At 46.7% G+C, this 19,883-nt stretch overlaps 1 protein-coding gene across 1 annotated transcript; it reads left to right on the top strand.

Moving 5' to 3' along the window:
• Window positions 1-14,568: 14,568 nt before the first annotated feature.
• Window positions 14,569-19,347, top strand: RPL31 (ribosomal protein L31). The gene is made up of 5 exons (XM_081155826.1): window positions 14,569-15,078; window positions 15,395-15,501; window positions 17,721-17,846; window positions 19,083-19,195; window positions 19,284-19,347. Exons 2-5 carry the CDS (start codon window positions 15,395-15,397, stop codon window positions 19,313-19,315), a joined length of 378 nt encoding a protein of 125 aa, XP_081011952.1. The 5' UTR covers window positions 14,569-15,078; the 3' UTR covers window positions 19,316-19,347.
• Window positions 19,348-19,883: the final 536 nt, after the last annotated feature.

The raw sequence follows: 19,883 nt of genomic DNA on the forward strand, positions 1-19,883 counted from the left end.
TTGCATTTCCCTAATTGCTAGTGATGTCGAACATCTTCTCACCTATCTATTGACTGTGTATGTCGTCTTGGGAGACATGTCTGTTCAGGTCCTCTGCCCACTTTTTGACTGGGTGGGTTGCTTGGTGTTGAGTTTAACGAGTTCTTTATGTATTTTGGAGATTAAACCTTGGTCAGAGTGACAGTTTGCAAATATCATCTCCCATTCGGTCGGTTGCCTTTCTGTTTTGTTGGTGGTTTCTTTTGCTGTGCAGAAGCTTTTCAGTTTGATATAGCTCCACTCATTTATTTTTGTCTTTACTTCCCTCGCCTTTGGGGTCAAGTTCATAAAATGTTCTCTATGGCCAAGGTCCGTAAGTTTGGCACCTATGTTTTCTTCTATGTAACTTACTGTTTCAGGTCTCATAGTCAGGTCTTTGATCCATTGTGAGTTCATTTTTGTACATGGGAACAAACAGTTTAGTTTCATTCTTTGGCATGTGGCTTTCCAGTTTTCCCAGCACCATTTATTGAAGAGACTTTCTTTACTCCATTGTGTTTCTGGCTCCTTTGTTGAAAACCATCTGCCCATATACCTGTGGTTTTATACCTGGGCTCTCTATTCTGTCCCACTGACCTGTGCCTGTTTCTGTGCCAATACCATGCTGTTTTGGTTATCGTAGCTCTGTCGTGTAATTTGAAGTCAGGTAGCGTGACATCTCTGGCTTCAGTCTTTTTTCTCAGGATTGCTTTGGCTGTTCTGAGTTTCTTGTGGTTCCATACAAATCTGGCAAATTTTTGTTGTATTTCTTTAAAAACTGGCATTGGTATTTTGATGGGGATGCACTGAATCTGTACATTGCTTTGGGTAATGTGGCCATTTCAACCATGTTGATTCTTCCAACCCATGAACACGGGGTATTTTTCCATTTTGCTGGGTCTTTTTCAGTCTCTTTTAATAATGCTTTGTGATTTTCAGCATATAGGTCTTTCAGGTTCTTTGTTAAGACTATTCCTAGGTATTTTATTCTTTTAGTTGCAATTGCAAAAGGAATTGTTTTTTTCATTTCTTTTCCTGAAGTTTCATTGTTAGTGTACAGGAAGACAGTGGATTTTTTTTTTTTTAACCCTCACCCGAGGATATTTTTTCCATTGCCTTTCAGAGAGAGTGGAAGAGACAGAGAGAGAAACATCGATATGAGGGAAACACACTGATTGGTTGCCTCCCGCACGCACCCCAACCAGGGCCAGGGATCAAGCCTGCGACCGAAGTACTTGCCCTTGGCTGGAACTGAACCTGGGACCCTTCAGTCCACACGCCAACGCTCTATCCACTGTGCCAAACCGGCTAGGGCTGTCTCTACATATCTTTTAATCAGATTTTTTATCTCTTCTTTGACCCATATTTTAGTAGTATGTTGTTTAATCTCCACATATCTGTGGGTTTCTTTACTTCCTTTTTGCAGTTGATTTCTAATTTAGACATCGTGGTCAGAGAGCATGCTTGGTGTAATTTCAGTCTTCTTGACTTTGTTTTACGAGCTCTGTGACCCAGCATATGGTCTATCCTTGAGAAGGTTCCATGTGCCCTGGAGAAGAAAGTAGAGTCTAATATTCTGGGATGAAAGGCCCTGTAGATGTCAGCTATGTCCATTTGGTCTAGTGTCTCATTTAAGGCCAATATTTCTTTATTGATTTTCTATTTGGACCATCTGTCTAGAGCTATCAATGAAGTATTAAGGTCCCCAACTATCACTGTGTTTTGATCTGTTTCTCCCTTTAGTTCTGTGAGTAGTTGCTTTATATATTTTGGTGCTCCCTGGTTGGCTGCATATATATTAAGGAGTGTTATGTGTTCCTGATGTAGTGCCACCTCTTTGTCTCTTGTTATCTCGAAGTCTGTTTTGTCAGATATAAGTGTGGCTACACTTGCTCTTCAGTGGATGTTATTTGCTTGGAGATCATTGTCCCCCCTTTCACTTTGAATCTACCTTTGTTTTTGCAGCTTAGATGTGCCTCTTGTGGGAAGCATTTCGTTGGATTTTGTTTTTTGATCCACTCTGCTACTCTTTGTTTTTTTGTTTTTTTGTGTGTGTGTGTGTGTTTTTTGTTGTTTTTTGGTGAATTCAGACCATTTGCATTTAGGGTAATTATTGATGTATGAGATTTCCTATAGCCATTTTGTCTTTTGTTTTCTGGTAGCTCTGGGCCTCCACTGGTTCTTTTCCTTTGTACTTCTGTTGTTTTTGTTTGGTGGTGTTCCATACTTCTTTCCCCTGCTTCCTCTTCTGTTAAGCTGTGTCCTGGTTTGGGGAGTTTTCAGTGTGGTTACCATTAGGCTTATGAAAAATAAAGTTACATACATACAATAGTTGTGGGGGTTTTTAGTGCATCTAATGTTCATCCTTCTTTGCCAGTTCAGACCTTTACCCCTCCCCTTCTATGTTTTTGTTGCCATAAATTATCCCTGTTTGTGCCGTAAGTTTCTGGTGATCTTATTCGTAGGGTTGTGACCTTATGTTTTTTTTCAGGTAAAAAAACTTCCTTGACTATTTCGTGCAATGGGGGTTTTCTGGTGGTAAATTCTCTCTGTTTCTGAATGTCTGGGAACATCTTTATTTCTCCTTCATATTTAAAGGATAATTTTGCTGGATATATTATTTGTGGCTCTTAATTTCTCTCTTTCAGATGTTTGAATATTTGGTTCTGCTCTCTTCTGGCTTGTACAGTTTCTGGCTGAGAAGTCGGATGAAATTCTGACGGGTTTTCCTTTGCAGGTCACTTCTCTCTTTTCCCTGGCTGCTTTGAGAATTTTTTCTTTGTCATTAATTTTTGACAGTTTTAATACAATGTGCCTTGGAGGGGGATTCCTTGTATTGAGGTAAGTAGGTATTCTGTTTGCTTCTTGGATTCAAGGATCTAGTTCTTTCCATAGGTTTGGGAAGTTCTCATCCACTATTTGTCTGAATAGACTCTCTGTTCCTTTCTCCCTCTCTTCTTCTTCTAGAATGACTATAATTCTAATACTGTTTCTGATGGAGTCAGATAGTTCTTGTCGCGCTCCCTCATTTTTCTTTATGCTAAGGTCTCTCTCTTCTTCCCTCTGCATCATTTCTAAATTCTTATCTTTGATATCACTAATTCTTTCCTCCATCTGGTTGGCTGTTTTCTATGCTCAGTAGTTCACTCCTAATCTCCTTAATTGCATGCTTCATTTCCAAGATTTCTGATTGTTTCTTTTTTAAAGTTTCAATCTCTTGTCCGGCCAGGCGTGGCTCAACAGTTGAGCATCAACCCATGATCCAGGAGATCGAGGCTCCATTCCCAGTCAGGGCGCATGCCTTGGCTGTGGGCTCGATCCCCAGTGGGGGGCTTGCAGGAGGCAGCCGATCAATGACTCTCTTATCATTGATGTTTCTCTCTCTCTCTCCCTCCTTTCCTCTCTCTGAAGTCAATATCTTTTTTAAAGTTTCAATCTCTTTGGTAAAGTACTTGTTTTGTTCATTGGTTTGTTTTCTGAGTGCACTAAATTGCCTGTATTTTCTCACATCTCGTTGAGTATTTTCAGAACTGCAGTCTTGAAATCTGTCATTCATAGCACACATTTCCACGTGTTCCAGCTTGCTTTCTGTGGATTTTCATTTTCTTTCTGATCATCCTCATTCCCGTTGTTGTTCATGGTATTTGCTCCTCTCCTCTGTCTAGGCATAAATGTCCCTTCTATAGCAGTGTTCTCTGAAGAGGTCTTTCTACTATTTTCCCATAGGTTGCACTGAATCGCAAGATTTTTTTACCTCTGTGATCTCCCAGACTTGACCTCCATGGGCTCCCATAAGACAGTACAGCAGCACTGCTTGGGGGTGGTTTGCTTTGCTCTCACTGTAATGGGGACCCTCGGGCCTCTGTGGGGGTCTCACCCCAAGCACCTCACCTGGGGATAAGTCACAGGGGGAAGCAGCAGTTCCACTTGCAATAGCTTGTTTTATAGGTAAAATGTTCCTCAACCTGACACCGAGGGCAATGGGAGGCGAGTTTTGGGAGTCCAAGGGGGGTGGGACGGCTCTGTGGTTTTGTTTCTTTGTCAGAAACACCCCCGCCCAACAGTGGACAGCCACATGGCAGCACCCAGCACTCTGTCAGGCGTCTGCTAGCTCGGTCACTGTTCTCTTCTCTGGCCCTGCTGGACTTGCCCCACAGCTCTCTGTTCCTCCAGTGGAAGTGCCTGCTACTGCTGGCTTCCTCCCTTCTCTGGGCCACACCGCAAGCTCCCGGCTGCAGGGCTGTACCCGCAGCCATCCAAGCTTTTCTCCCTTCTTGTCTCCCCTTTTACTCCTGGTTGCCCAGCTTTAGATGCTTCTATGCACAGGTCTCTTGGGCATGCCTCTGTATTGAGTACAGAATTCTTTGTTGAGTTATAGTTGGTTAATTTGTTGAAATTTCAGGGGAGAGGCCAAGGGGATCTCTCATGGCATTATTCCTTTGCTATGCCTCCTCTTTTAATATCTTAAACTATCTCAACTGAAATGTAGTATCTTCTGTCTTTAAGGGCAACTACAGTTCACTAATTTAAAATGTTTGTTTATACAGGCAACATGGTGAACTGATCAACTCTTTCTGTCTTTATGTAAAGCTCAAATGTTTTAAAGTCAGCCATTGATAACCTACAGAAATAACCAATTAGGATTCTCCAGAGAAATGCCATAAGTGGCTTTATGGACAGACACACGTGAACTACTTACTATGCATATGTGCAATACAGACAGCAGCAGACTTCTGTACACACAACGTGGTTGATTAAATCGTTGAAATATATGGCCTTCTGGTAGCTGTGAAAAAAACTTTATTTTTCTAAGGGAAAAAAAGCTCTTTAGAAACAAAGAAAATCTTCAGGATTTTTGCCTAACCAGACAATGTCCAGTTATGGGGGAAACAGGGTAACCTTCCAGCACAGTCGCTAAACTAACACATGCCTTAAAATGCATACTCAGATTTGAGTAACCACTTGTAAGGATTTAATTAAAATCTCAAGTCTGATATAGAAGATCCCTTAAAAGTTTTAAATCATCTTAAAAGCAAAAAGGACCCACAAAATAAAATGTAACAAAACTAAATATCTTTACATCAAAACTGGTTGCGAAGATGTGACTATCACGGACTTAACTTTTTGTGTTTTAATCCATATTCATTCTTACACCTTTTCAGTGTCCAGTTTTTATACATCATTCTAGGGTTTCAATAACTCACCAAATAAATATTTACACCACCCTAGGTTTAAAGACCTTACCGTACCTGTCCTCAAAAAAAAGACTGCAGGTTCTGACCAGCAGAGACTGAAAGTCCCGAGTCAGCAGTGTGTGCGTTTGGCATGGGAGCCAGGGACTTAGTTATAGTCTGCAGCTTGCCCGGGTCTGCTGGCATCAGATTCCTCCTTTTTATCCAAAGTAACATGTCTTACATTAGGTGGCTTCCATGGCTCTCATGTAGATTCTTATTTTTGAGGCTTGGTGAAGATTTCTTTACATTTTCTCTGGCTAGATCTATCTCACTGTATGACATGTCAAGTCTGGTCTGCTGACCTATTTGGCAAGTTGTGTATCTCTTACCAGCATCTCACTGTAATTAACACGGCTATGGCATGCAACCATCAGGGTGAAGAAGCTGCTGGGACCCTTCTACCTTCGCGGTACAGCCCCACTTTTCCCAGGAGCATTTGACTCCCTCACAAGTGTCACCTCACTTCCCTCAGGCAGAAGCTTATGTATGTGCACAGCTTACTAACTGGCACCAGCTTTACAAGAAAACAAGACACCCATACATACCAACACTTTGATTTATTAAAAATATTAGGTATATCAATTACATTAACTCTTTTGTTAATTACAACTACCTTTTTTTTATATTTCGTGTTTTACTGTAAGCATGAAGTCATTAACTCGTGGACTTTTTATAAATTCAGCTTTTTGTTCTTGTTAATCCTCACCTGAGGATATTTTTCCATTAATTTTTTTTTAGAGAATGGGAGGGAAGAAGACAGAGAGGGAGGGAGGGAGAGAAACATCAATGTGAGGACACATCAATTGGTTGCCTCCCGCACCCACCCCAACCACAGATGGGGAACCGACCTGCAACCCAGATATGTGCCTTTGACTGGGACTAGAACTCGTGACCCTTTGGTGCACCAGTCAACGCTCTACCACTGAGCCACATTGGCCAGGGCAAAACTCAGCTTTTCTAATTAACCATTGTTATTTATTTTATTTTGTGCTCAAATCAGTGCAACTTGGCAACTCCCTTTGTTGGTGCATTTATCTTTTCAGCATAAACCAGACTCTGAAACCAGACTCTGAGTTCCTTCAGGAAGCAAGTACATCAAGGTCCAAACTGATTGTTTTTTCTGCTACAAAGTATGGAATTAACTCCAAGGAGACCTGATCCTTTTTAGTTGAAACAAAACAAAACAAAACCATATTAGAGATTAAAATCTGGGTGACTGGGGTGAAAATGAGAGTTAATGTTGGGTGAAAATGCTGCTTCCGTTGCTGCTTTTGAGCCACTTGTGGTGTTGGAGCTAAACACATATTTCAGCCCCATCAGCCCATGTGGCTCAGCAGTTGAACATCGACCTATGATCCAGGAGATCACAGTTGGATTCAATGTGGGCTTGATCCCCAGTAGGGGGTGTGCAGGAGGCAGCCAATCAATGACTCTCATTGCTGATGTTTCTCTCTCGCCCTCTCACTTCCTCTCTCTGAAATCAATAAAGACATCTATTTTTAAAAACACATTATTTCTTTAAGGTCATGAAATCTCAATGATTTCCTCAATATAATATATTTTATAAGGTTATGTTACTCTACCTTTCTAATGTAATTTCATCAACCACTAAAACTTTCTCCTAAATTGACATTTAATATAAAGTCAGTTATAAACTGTCAATTTTAATTTCAAAATATAGGGTATCCCTCAAAAATGTATATACACTTTGAACAATTATAAAGGAAGTGTTTGTATTTCAACTGCGTTTTCAAACTTCCAGCAGCATTTTAGCACACTGCATACCGCATAGAAATCTCTAAGACATACACCAGGGACCACACGTTTTTGGGCAAACTGCACGTTATTTAAATCATCATAACTACAGATCATAATGCACTTTAGGTGTTGTTTTCCAATAATTATAACATTTTTATTTACAAAAACAATTAAACAAACAATTAAAGTTCCTAGTACTTTTTTAACGTATGGTACTGCGTAAAACATTTTCCTCGATGAAGAGGGACCAAACAAAATTTACATAAGTATCTAAATTCGCTCCTTTTTCCATGGGCCGCCCAAACTCTGCAGGCTCTCTTAGGAAATTCTTTCTTTCCACTCGCTGGAATACACGTAGGTTCATGCTGCTTCATATCACCTGACAACCTTTTGGGTGGATCTTTACAGGTGCTCTCCTTGCACCCCCAGGGGAAGGGCTGGAGAGATTTGTCTCTGGTTCCAGAGAGCCTTCATTATTGTCATCCGTTATCCAGTCTCTCGCCACCAACAGCAGAAACTGTTTATACTTCATTTTTACTTGTGGACTGAGGACATTGTACACTCTAAATGAATTGAAAAGTCTACAGTTTATACGGTACAGCACTACTTTTTTTGTCCATTTCATCGTTTTCCTTAGAATGAAACAACACAAAAGGAATTGATCCGCACGGTAAACACCCTTCATGTGGGCACTGTATTCCTTGATGCAGGTAGGTTTTACAATATTCTCTCCCGTTTTTTTTCTTCCTGTTGTCGAGACAGAAGTGTCATGGATCGTTGATGTCATTTGGACAACCCACTTGTCTTTCCATGCTAGGAGAAGAATATCGCCTTTTCTTGAAAATATTGTCACCTTTCTTCATTCTTGATGTTTTCATTTTCAAATTTGGCGGTAAACCTCTACTCTCCCTAATAGTCCCACAGACTCCAGTTTTGTTCTGTAGCAGCAATTCAGCAGATGTAGCATTGTAATAATTATCCTGGTAAACATGGTGCCATATGCCAAGATAGGGTCCAAGGACTGAAAGAACAGTTTCTTGCAATTTCTTTCCTTCAGCAGCGTATATCTCCATATTGCAGATATAGCCGGTGTCACTCTCGCACACCATCTGAACAAGTAAACCGTATTTTGTTATTTCCGCTGGGTTGTACGTGCGAAATTTTAAACGTCCTCTCCATGGAATCATTCCCTCATCCAAAGACAACTGTTGCTTTGGTTTGTGTATTGTTCAAAATTTATGCAGGAAATAATCCAGCACAGGTTGGATATTGAAAAGTCTCCCCAAGCGACTGTCCATTTTGGCGTTATCACTGAAATGCCAGAATGTTCATGTTTGCTCAAATCTATGGCGACTCGTTGTCTGTGGAAATATAGGGGTACATATCAAAGGATCGGTTGACTAATAGTCTTCCAAGCCGACCCACTTGAGCTGGACCACAGCCTCCTCTGGATTCCCAAACTCCTTTCCACACACACAATAAAAATACTTACCAAGCACACAAAGTTTATCTTAATGGTTTTGATCTCTGAGGGGACCAGCCATGACTGGCCTGACCCCTGAGGCCTGGGAAGGAAGGACAAGGTGGAAGAGCCTGCAGAACTGGACTGAAACATGTGAGCGCCCCAGCAGGCTGATTTTCAGGACTTCAGACTCGAGTTTCCATCATGTGTCTGTTCAGCCTTTATGTAAAGCAGCAGGTCTAACACTTGAGATGCCATTTTATAGATTCTCATTGGCGGGTCTATGTGCTTCAACAATAAGTCGGATGAGAGAAGGGGAGATGGCAACACCATGACAAGAAGCAGAGCGCCCCTGCTCCCAGCCACGGACTCAATTTACTGCTAAAATACTGCATAACCAGCTTGGAAAAACAAGAGAAAAATGCCTGAGTGGACATATTTCAAGTAAGGAGCACTGAAGAGACATCGCAGTCTGGTAAAAGAGGGGGGCGTAGAAAGAGGGAGTCCCCCGTGAAGCCTGTGCTGGGATCTGAGGCCCGAGGGTTAGAGGCTGCAAAGCTCCCTCCCCTTGGGAGTGCGGACTGGCAGCCAAATGCTGGGATCTCAAACCTGGAGCAGAGGAGAAGGGAAGGTGAGCCCATGCAGGGTGGGCAGAGGGAGCCAGGAGAGTAGAGTGCCCGCGAGGAGAGGATTGCGCCTTCCCAGTGAAACGCGTCTAGCGGCAGCCGGGACAGGAGTCTTTCACCCAAGGAGCTGACACTGGAAACAGCTGTCCCGCAGTGTGTAGCTTCCAAATAGAAAGGGGCCAGAGGGCTGCACTGAACAGCTACATACAGGGACCCTTGCTTTCCTGTAAGGCATTGTGCAGAACCCCAGAAAGCATTTGAACTGTGTGGCGCAGGGAAGGGGAAGAGAGCCCTCCCACTGCCAAAGAGGAAAGGGAGCTGCTGGTGGGGCAGACTGGGACTCCAGCCGCCAGAGTTGCCAGCAGCACAGATGAGGACTCCAGCCACAGGAAAGGGACCAGAGCTGCCAGAGGGGCAGATTGGGACTCCAGCTACTGGAGCAGCCAATCGAGGAATTTTGACCAGCTCTGAGGGGAGCCGGGATAGCTTGCAAGGAGCTGCCCCAGCTTTACTGAGATCAGCTGTGCAGGGGAGCTGCCTGGGGCTGACCTCGTGGCCCCTCCTGCTTGGTTCCAAGGTACAGGGGCGCCAGGACCTCGCAAGGCAAGTTCTCTGTGTGTTGCTTTGTGTGTTTTTGAGTTTTTGATTGCTGAATCCACCTTCCTGGCTTGCATTAGGGAGACAGACCAGTGAAAGCTGGGATTTGAGTGTGCATAGTGGGGAGTTTGAAAGAAGCACCAGGTGCGATCAGCCAGTCAGATCTGGGAAAAGAGGGGCAGAGCACACCTACCCCTCCTGAGGACAAGGAGCACCACCCCCAACAGGAAAGGGGCTGGTTCAGCTCACTGAAGCCCCAGATATCCCTGCAGGGCACAGTCCTGAGGGGGGAGAACAGCTCACAGGACAAGACAAAAATAACACTCTCAGGGACTCTTGTTTGGGACCTGGAGGAAAAGCTTAAAACCACTGCTGGGGGCTGGGCAGGCAACATGCTCACTGGAATTTTTTTTTTTAATTGAACCCACTGAACCCAGGCCTCCGAAACTGCCCAGACAGAAAAGGCAACAGACTGAGTGAACCTGAACCTGCAGCAGGGCACTGTATGGGGAACTAGAATCAGAGGACAGGGCAGGGACTGAGGAGCTGGCTGTGGAGCACAGACTAACTGCCCCACAGTGAGTGCCTGACAGCAAAACCTCTAAGAGGAGCGATATCCCGAGCTACACTAGCCGGCCTCCACCCTAAAGATTCCTCAGAAGACTCTGGAGTAAGACCCAACAACCACAAGGGGGAGGCAAAATAGCTGACAAGAGGAGGTGGTCCACAGAGCCTCAGACCACCCAGCTACCTAAGGACACCAGAGCCAAACCTAGCCGGCTCCTGACACTGGCTGATACACAGCACCTCCCAGGAGAACTGAAATCAGTGACCCTCAGACAACATAAGCTGCCCACACAAAACTCACCTGGCTGACTTTTTTTTAGAATAAAGAGAGAAAAGAAAAAAATTTTAATTTTTTTAAAATTTTTTAATTAAAGTTTTGCTTTGCCTTTTTTTCCTTTGTTTTGTTTTTTGTTCTATTATCAAGATTTTCTTGATATTCTCTGCTTAACTGCTGGGATATTATCATTATAACCAATAAGTTTCCTGCTCTCTCTATTGTTTCCCCATATCTCCTGTTAGACTCCCTCCCTGCCCTTGCTTTACCTCACTCTCTCTTCTTGTTCCACTGGCATAACATTTTTTTCTTCTTTTCTTTGTCTCCCCTATATTCTGTCTTCCTGTCTTTTTGTCTGTTTGCTTGCTTGTTTCTGTTTTTCTCATTTTATTTTTATTTTTCACCTATTTCCCTATTCCTATGCTCTACCCTTAATCTTTTGCTTGCCCTTCTTTCAGAATCTTTTCATTTAAAATTGAGGTGAAATAAAGAGCTTCCCAGACAAAAAAAGGCTAAAGGAGTTCAGTACCAGGAAACCAGCAATGGGAGAAATGCTAAAAGGACTGCTCTAAGAAAAAGAAGGAATAGTGAGAGAAAGGTACATCACCATAAAGGAGAAAAATGGCATTAAATAAGTTGATATCAATAGTAACATTAAATGTAAAAGGAATAAATGCTCCAAGCAAAAGACATAGGGTAGCTGAATGGATAAGAAAACAGGACCCAAATACATGCTGTCTACAAGAGACCCACCTCTGAACAAAAGACTCACACAGGCTAAAAGTGAAGGGATGGAGTAAAATATCCCATGCAAATGGAAACAAACAAACAAAAAGCTGGAGAAGCAATACTCATTTCTGACAAAATAGACTTCACAATAAAGACCATAACAAGAGACAAAGAAGATCACTACATAATACTAAAGGGATCAATCCAACAGGATGAAATAACCCTTATAAACATTTATGCACCCAATATAGGAGCACCTAAATATATAAAAATTCTCCTGGTGGAATTTAAGGGGGAGATCGACAGCAACACAATCATATTGGGGGACTTTAACACCCCATTGTCAGCATTGGACAGATCATCAAGACAAAAAATCAACAAAGAAACACAGACCTTAAATGACACACTAGATCTAATGGATTTAATTGACATTTACAGAACATTTCATCCCAAAGCAGCAGAAAACACATTCTTCTCAAGTGCACATGGAACATTCTCAAAAATAGACCACATGTTAGGGGACAAGGCAAATCTCTACAAATTCAAGAAGACTGAAATAATATCAAGCATCTTCTTGGATCACAATGCCATAACTAGAAATAAAGCACTATAAAAAAAACTCAAAAATATTCAAACACATGGAGGCTAAATAGCATGTTATTAAACAATGAATGGGTTACCAATGAGATCAAGGGAGAAATCAAACACTTCATGGAAAAAAACAAAAATGAACAGACAACAACCCAAAATCTATGGGATACGGCAAAAGCAGTCCTGAGAGGAAAGTTCATAGCACTGCAGGCCTACCTCAAGAAACAAGAAAGAGGTCTAATGAACCATCTAACAAAACAACTAAAAGAACTAGAACAAGAGCAGCAAGAAAGGTGCCAAGGAAGTAGAAGGAAGGAAATAATAAAGATCAGAGCAGAAATTAATGACACTGAGACTAAAAAACAATACAAAAATATCAATGAAGCCAAGAGCTGGTTATTTGAAAAGATAAATAAGATTGATGCACCTGTAGGCAGACTCACCAAGAAACAGAGAGAGGACCCAATAAATAAAATCAGAAATGAAAAAAGGAGATATAACAACTGACCCAATAGAAATAAAAAGGATTGTAAGAAAATACTATGAGCAACTACATGCCAACAGACTGGACAACATGGGTGAAATGGACAAATTCCTAGAAGCATACAACCTTCCAAATCTGAATCAGGAACAGGGAGAAAACCTGAATAGGCCAATAACAACTAATGAAATTGAAGCAGTAATCAAAAAACTCCCAGCAAACAAAAGTCCTGGACCAGATGGATTTATAGGCGAGTTTTACCAAACATTCAAAGAAGAATTAACAACTATTCTATTCAAACTATTCCAGAAAATTCAAGAGGAGGGAAATCTCCCAAACTCTTATGAGGCCAGCATCACCCTAATCCCAAAACCAGATAAAGATGCTACAAAGAAAGAGAATTACAGGCCAATATCCCTGATGAACATAGATGCTAAAATCCTCACTAAAATACTAGCAAACCAGATCCAGCAATACATTAAAAAGATCATACACCACAACCAAGTGGGATTTATTCCAGGGATTCAAGGCTGGTATATCCCCAAATCAATAAATGTGATACATCACATAAGCAAAATAAAGGGAAAAAATCATATGATCCTATCAACACAGAAAAAGCATCCAACAAAATCCAGCACCCATTTTTGATAAAAACTCTCAGCAAAGTATGAATAGAGGGATCACACCTCAACATAATAAAGGCCATATATGACAAACCTACAGCCAATGTCATACTATACTCAATGGGCAAAAACTAAAACCATTTCCCTTAAAAGGATCAAGACAGGGTTGTTCGCTTTCACTCTCTTATTCAACATAGTACTAGAAGTCCTAGCCACAGCCATCAGACAGGAAGAAAACATAAAAGGCATCCAAATTGGAAAAGAGGAAGTAAAGCTGTCCTTATTTGCAGATGACATGATATTGAACATAGAAAACCCTAAAGACTCCATCAAAAATCTGCAGGTGGGGGCATAGGGAGTCAGGATCCTAGAAGTGATCCCAAAGGGCCGCTACGGTCTGAAAGCCCTCAGGCAGGTTTCAGGTGCCCGAGCCTGAGGACAATAGCAGGGTAAGGGCTGGCGGAAATGTGGGGAGGGCGAAGGCCCTCCAAGTGCTGGGGAGGAATTATCTTCAACCCAGAAATCCATACAAGTCAAAATATTAACAAATTGGGAGGTTGAATAAATATCTTTAGCTGGAGGAGGGCTCAAAGTGTTTAGCTCTCATCTTAAGTGGTCTTGAGAAGCCGCTAAGCGGTGCGCCCCTATGAAATAAGAGTTCATGAAGTGGGGAGGGCCTGGACTCATGGATCCCAGACTGGTGACATCTAGTTCCTAAGCCCCTGGGAAGCTCTGAGTGACCTCCAGTGGGCACCTCCTCAGCGCCCCACCATCTCACATCGTGCCTAAGCCAGTGTCGCCCCCGCTGCCGCTGCGCCCCAGCCTCCCTGCCCTTCACCCCATCCCTGGGCGTCTTCCTCCCGGACAGACGGAAGCAGCCCGCCCCGCGCCCCTCACCGCGGCCACCGAGGCCCCCACTCCAACAGGGGGCCCGTGAGGATCCCCGGCACCCTCCTCCGGAAAGGCTGGTGGGCACATCCCAGCTTTGGCCTTCTTGAGCCCTGCTGACCACTCCGGCTTCCTGTGGCCTTAGGACAATATTCCCAGACTTTCCTACGCCCTAAGGACTCGACTAATTTCTTCCATCTCTGCCAGCTCGCCCCACACACACGCCCCTTAGAGCAGTGACTGTGCACTGCTTCTCTCCAGGTCCTCCTGATTTTTCCTGTTCATCGCCACAAAGACCAGTCTGTCCCCGCGCAGTGCCACCGCCTCAGCTCAGGACTTCATCCGTCGCTATTACGTCTCCTCCTTCCAGTCCTGCTACCATCAGCCCCACACCCACCCTACTCCTCGCAGGACCCGCGAATTAATTCAGACCACCTCGGACCGCGCCCTACCCGCCCGAAGCCCCCGCCGCGCGTCCTCCCCGCAGCTCGCCGCCCGCGGGCCCTGGAGGTGGCCAGAGGCGGGGCCGGCGCGACGGCGGCGAGGCCGCGGGGGCTCCGCGCGTTTCAGAGGCGCGGCGCCCCGGAGGGCGGCGGGGAACCGCCGGGCGTTTCAGAGGCGCGGCGCCCCGGGCGCGCCCGAGCCGGCGGCCCCGGAGGGCGGAGGCCGCCTCTGCGGGAGGCGGGCCCCTGCTACTGCCCCCGCCGCGCCGGCCGGGCCGCCGAGGACCCGGGCTGGGGCGCAGCAGGCCGCCCTGTTGGCTCCCAAGCGAGGCGGCCCCGCGGCCCCGCGGCCAGGAAGGAGCCGCCTCGTCCAGGCCGCCCGCCAGCGCCGTGGCCCGGGCTCAGCACTCGCGGCCCCTCCGCGAGGGCGCGGGAAACCAGCGCGCCCTCTCCGCAGCCCGGCTCGCAGCCCCTGCGGCCGAGGTTGCGGTCGCCTCTGAGGACCCGGGGCGTCAGTCCCTCCCTCGCCTCATGCCCGCGGCGGAGACGGGCGCTCGGCGAAGGCAGCTCCACGGAGAGCGCGCGCCACGGCTGCCGCGGAACCCGCGCTCCCGGGCCGCGGGCGGAAGTCGTCCAGCCCGGCTCCCTTTACCGGGCGCGCACTGACGTCACCGCCTCTGCTCCGGCTCCCCCCCGCCTCCAGGCGACCCGGAAGTTGTCCTTGCAACCCTGCATTCCCTCTCCCACAATACCTCGCGCTCTTTCTCTCCAGCTTGGGCCGGGCATAGTGAGTATGGGCTCTGCGCGCTGGTGTCGGGATCGGGCTCCATCCTCGCCCGCGGTCGCGTGGACCGGGCAGCGGGGTCGCTCCTGAGCTGGGCCGGGGCCCGCGGTGCAGGGGACGGGAGCCTGCCTTGCGCTTCAGGGCTGTCGAAGCCTGGGAGAGACGGGCTTAGGGGAGCCGGGGCCGGGGCTCCGGGACGGGCCCGCGGGGCGCCGTGCGGGTGGCGGGCTGCGCTCTGCCGCGCCCGGGGGGAGGCCGCGGGGAGGGGGCTCGGCCCGTGCGCGCCGCGCTCTGCTCAGCCCCTGTTGCCCGGGTTTAGATGGCTCCCGCCAAGAAGGGTGGCGAGAAGAAGAAGGGCCGCTCCGCCATCAACGAGGTGGTGACGAGGGAGTACACCATCAACATCCACAAGCGCATCCACGGAGTGTGAGTGCCGGGCGCTGGGCTTGGGGCGGCCTGGGAGTGAGCGTGTCCCGCGCGTGCGCGCCGTGCTTGCGGCGCGTGGGGCTTCCAGGGTCCTGCTCGGAGGGTCGTGCCGGGGGGAGCCGGGGGGGAAACCCTGGCGTCGTCCTTCCCCCGGGGCTTGCAACCGGATCAACGGACCTGGGCGGGCGGGGGGAGAGCGAGGTGCCGGGGGCAGAGCTGGTTCCCGCTGCCGGACCCGGAGAGTGACCCGGTGCCCCGGGAGAAAGGGGTCGCTTTTAGGCCGCGGGAGTAACGGGACATTGCAGGTGTGGAGGTGGGCATTGCGGGTACAGAGGCCCTCGGTGGAGACCTAGCCCTTTGGTCAGCTCTCAGCCCTTGATTGGCAGCACTTGACAGTTTTCTCATTCTGTAGAAGCGCTTTGTTCGTTTTACAAAGATTCCCAGTCTTGTATTTTTCCTATCTGCTCAGCCCACTTGGCCGGTCCTCGCAGCCCGTCCTCTTAATGCGGACTTCCAGGACTCGGTTCCTCTTCTGTCTGCTCGGGTGTCTAAGTGGGCATCTCAAACTCGGCGCGGCCCCAGACCGAGCGCCTGGTGTCCATCTCCAGCGCCAGCCTCCCCGTTTCTCCCGTGGCCTCCCCTGTTTCGGGTTCTGCTGAACATGCCCTCTTGGTTTTGCCTTGCACAGCCTGACCCACTGTGCTGGTCCCCCCATTCTCTGCCACTTGAATGGTTACAGTTTGCAGCTCCCTGCTTTTGATCCCCCTTCCCTAAGCCCCTGGTGCAGCCCCAAACCCTCCGTTGGCTTCCCATGTTCCTCAGATGGGAATCCAAAGTACTGTGGTTCCATAGGAGCAGCGTTCATTTTCTTAATCTCCTATCAGGCAGTTACCTGATTCGGGGTAGCTGTTTGGTTTTGTTTATACTTCCCCCCACCCGGTTTTGCTTAAATGCTTGTCTCGCACACACCTAAGCAGCTGCCCTCATCATCTTCAGCTCTTGACTCCAGTATCTCCGCGGCCACCTTATCAGACCTGCAGTCCCCTTCCCAGTGCTCCTGTGTGTGTCCCTGGTTCGTTTTCTCTGTCAGACTTTATACCATCTAACGTACTCCAGGAGTGTCACCTAATTCTGGAGAAAGGGGATTTTCTTACACTGCTGTCATTTCTGTCACCTTTTACTCCTAGATGGTTCAGTATTGACCAGGAGCCTGGTGAGAGTGCACAGGGAGCAGGGGAGACACTATCAAGTGGGCTCAGAGGGTGGGTGGAGGGTCCCATCTTTTCGTGGGTCATGGGACATTATTGAAGGTTCCAGAGCAGAATTAAGTCACTCTAACGTGCTCCATTTGTTACTTGTATTGGATTCCATGACGTTTGCTTCATCTAACGAGTATGGAGCACCTATCTTGTGCCAGGCGCTGTGCATTGGGTCACTGAGGTGAACCATTGATGGTCCCTTCTGACATTCACGTTTTGGGGTGTTGGGACACCTCTTTAGACTGTGCTTTCTCTCTGCCCCACTTGGAATGGACCTCAGATGTTTGACCATTTCCACCTATAGTAAAGTTTTGCTTTTTCACATTTTTTAAGTAAAAGCATGACATTTAAATGGACCTGTGTCCTTATGTAAGCAGCGCATTAGTAGCACCTAGCTCAGAGTGGTAACCGACGGGCTCACGACAGCACCCGACACATACCATGAGCTCCACAGAATTAACTGTTGTCTTCATCGTGCTTGGAGAGAGGACTGCGCGTTGCAGGCCTCTGCTCTTTCATTACGTACCAAGTTAAACTTTTAAATTAGCATTAAATGGTCTCCAAAAACATGCTGTGTCTTAAGATGGGACCAATCTAATTGTATTTTGTCCCGGGGGCGCTCGCCGTATTCATGTAGTGTGCAGTGCTGTGTGCTCTCTGTTCAGGCATATTCTCATGTCACTCTTGGATTGCACCCTCAACAGGTGGTTTTCCTAGAGTTTGGGGGTGCGTTTGTCAGGAAAGGGTTGGCCATTGTATGTGTTAACATTACTTAAGGGTCGTATGCAGAGTCCTTATCCTTGTGCCTCTCCTGTGTCCTGGGTGTAACAGTTGCTAGGAATTGATGCTGGAAGAAAAAGGATTGTTCCTGCCTTGTTAAAGTTTGGTTTAGATTTTTTATGAAAGTAGGACATTTAATTTTGTACTCCTTTAATTTATTTATTTATGTTTGAATCTAAGGGGTTTCAAGAAGCGTGCCCCTCGGGCACTCAAGGAGATCCGGAAGTTTGCTGTGAAGGAGATGGGGACTCCAGATGTGCGCATTGACACCAGGCTGAACAAAGCTGTCTGGGCCAGAGGAATAAGGTCTGGAGTTGTCTGTGTTATAGGATGAACCTTTAAACTTAAACCAGCTTAAGCAGCTCAGTAATTAGCTAATGCATATAGAAGTATAAAAAATAGTGTGGCAGTAACTCAAGGGGTGGGGGCCATCTGCAGAGAAGCTGGTATCTGTAATGAGACCCAAATGATGGAGCCAGCGGTGTGGGGGTCAGGTAGGAGTGTCACAAAAAGAGAGCAAATTTGGTGTGACCTGGGAACAGGTTGATGGAGGTGGAATTAAGTAAGTGACTTGAAGGGTGGAGAGAGGCAGGAGGCAGATCTTAGGGAACCTTGTAGGTCTTGGCAAAGAGTTTGGATTCATCTCTAGAAGCCGTTGGTGCAGTGGTTTTCAGCTGTAGGCAGTTTTACCTACCCTTCCGCCGGCACCAGTTTTGGTTGTAACTAGTGGGGGTTGCTACAGGCCAGGGGTTCTGGTAAATATCCTAGAATGCACAAGGTATCCCCCACAGCAGAGAATTATCCAGCCCAATGTCAGTAGTGCCGAGGTTGAGAAGCCTGGCTTATAAGCAGGACGGTGTTTTTGCTGTGAAGGCGATACCAGGTGCCAGAGTGGAAGTGGGGCCAGCTGTGGGCAAGGTGTGGCATCTGGATGGTATTTCAGTGTTGGGGTTGGATGGGATGACAGAAGGACCTAAGGTCAGCCCTGTGGTGGGCCAGCATTTAGAGTTTGGTAGAAACGTCTGGAGGAGTGACCGGTGATGGCTCCTTTGAGATAAGGGAGGAGTGGTGTCATAGAAGCCAAGAGTAGTCCCAGTTTCAGGACACTTAACGTTCTCAAGCCAGTAAAAGGAGGGGGGGATACAATGCACTGGGATGCTACAGAGAGGCTGGGCGAGAGGACAGTGTGCAGAAGGCAGGGAAACATTTAGTCGTCCTTTGTTCATTATAGCCTGCAGGGGTTTTAGTGTTTCTCCAGATTTAAATTTTAGACGAAGCCCATAACCATGGTTTCGGTGTTGGTGTAGAGGGAAAGACCTGGCGAGTTAGGCCTGCATGTCTGCACAGGTTGAGTCAGTGGGGGTTGCCTACTGAGACGGGTATACACCCTGAGACAGCACTTCTCTGTACTGGCTGGTTGGTCAGAGTAAACCCCTGGACGGAGCGTTAGTAGCCTGCTTCGGAAGTGGGGACCGGTGTGCGTACACCTGGCAGCTGTCCCATGACACAGGGAACCGACTCCTGCCGCGTGTTTCTTGCTAGGAACGTCCCGTACCGGATCCGGGTACGGCTGTCCAGGAAGCGCAATGAGGACGAAGATTCTCCAAACAAGCTCTACACGCTGGTCACCTACGTGCCCGTCACCACTTTCAAGAGTAAGTTACTCCCTTCCGCAAAGCTGCGGGTCAGGGGACAGCGTGCTGGCGGGTGTGGAAGGTTGACTGGCTGTCTCTTCTTTTGCAGATCTGCAAACAGTTAATGTGGACGAGAACTGACTGCTGAGTGTCAAATAAAGTTATAAAACGGCCTTTGAGGTGGTTTTTTTTTTGTTTCAAGTGTAGCCTGGCTTTAGAATGACTGCTTAGGTGGTTGGGACATGGTGCTTTCACGTGCATGTTTCATTCTAAGGTAAACATTTTGGCAGAAACTGGCATGTAGAACTCAATTGCCATTGGCCACTTTTCATTTTAACAAACTGAAATGGTGCAGTTGATAGCATCTTACATTTCATGTGTATTGAGTAGATTGCCAAGAAGTATAGAATTGTCTTCTAAAATAATTGATATTTTGATGAGGTAGAGTCTGTTTAATTTACATGCACAGTTAATATTTTTGCTCACTTGTAATGGCCCCATGGGATATTTCTAGTCCAGGTTACATGGAGTTAAACCTCAGAGGTAAAGCTTATACAACCTAAAATCTGAATTCAGCATGAAAGCAGTGTGGCGGGGATTAGACTACATGACTGTTGGCACCAGTGTAAGCTTGTTCTGAAGCCCTGTTGGGGAGGGTGGTGCAGAGCCACACTAGAGTAGAAGGCCCTGCAGTATTGCACTATTGGCT

The sequence above is a fragment of the Miniopterus schreibersii genome, assembly GCF_964146895.1.
Source record: "Miniopterus schreibersii genome assembly, chromosome: 13".
NCBI classification, from domain to species: domain Eukaryota; kingdom Metazoa; phylum Chordata; class Mammalia; order Chiroptera; family Miniopteridae; genus Miniopterus; species Miniopterus schreibersii.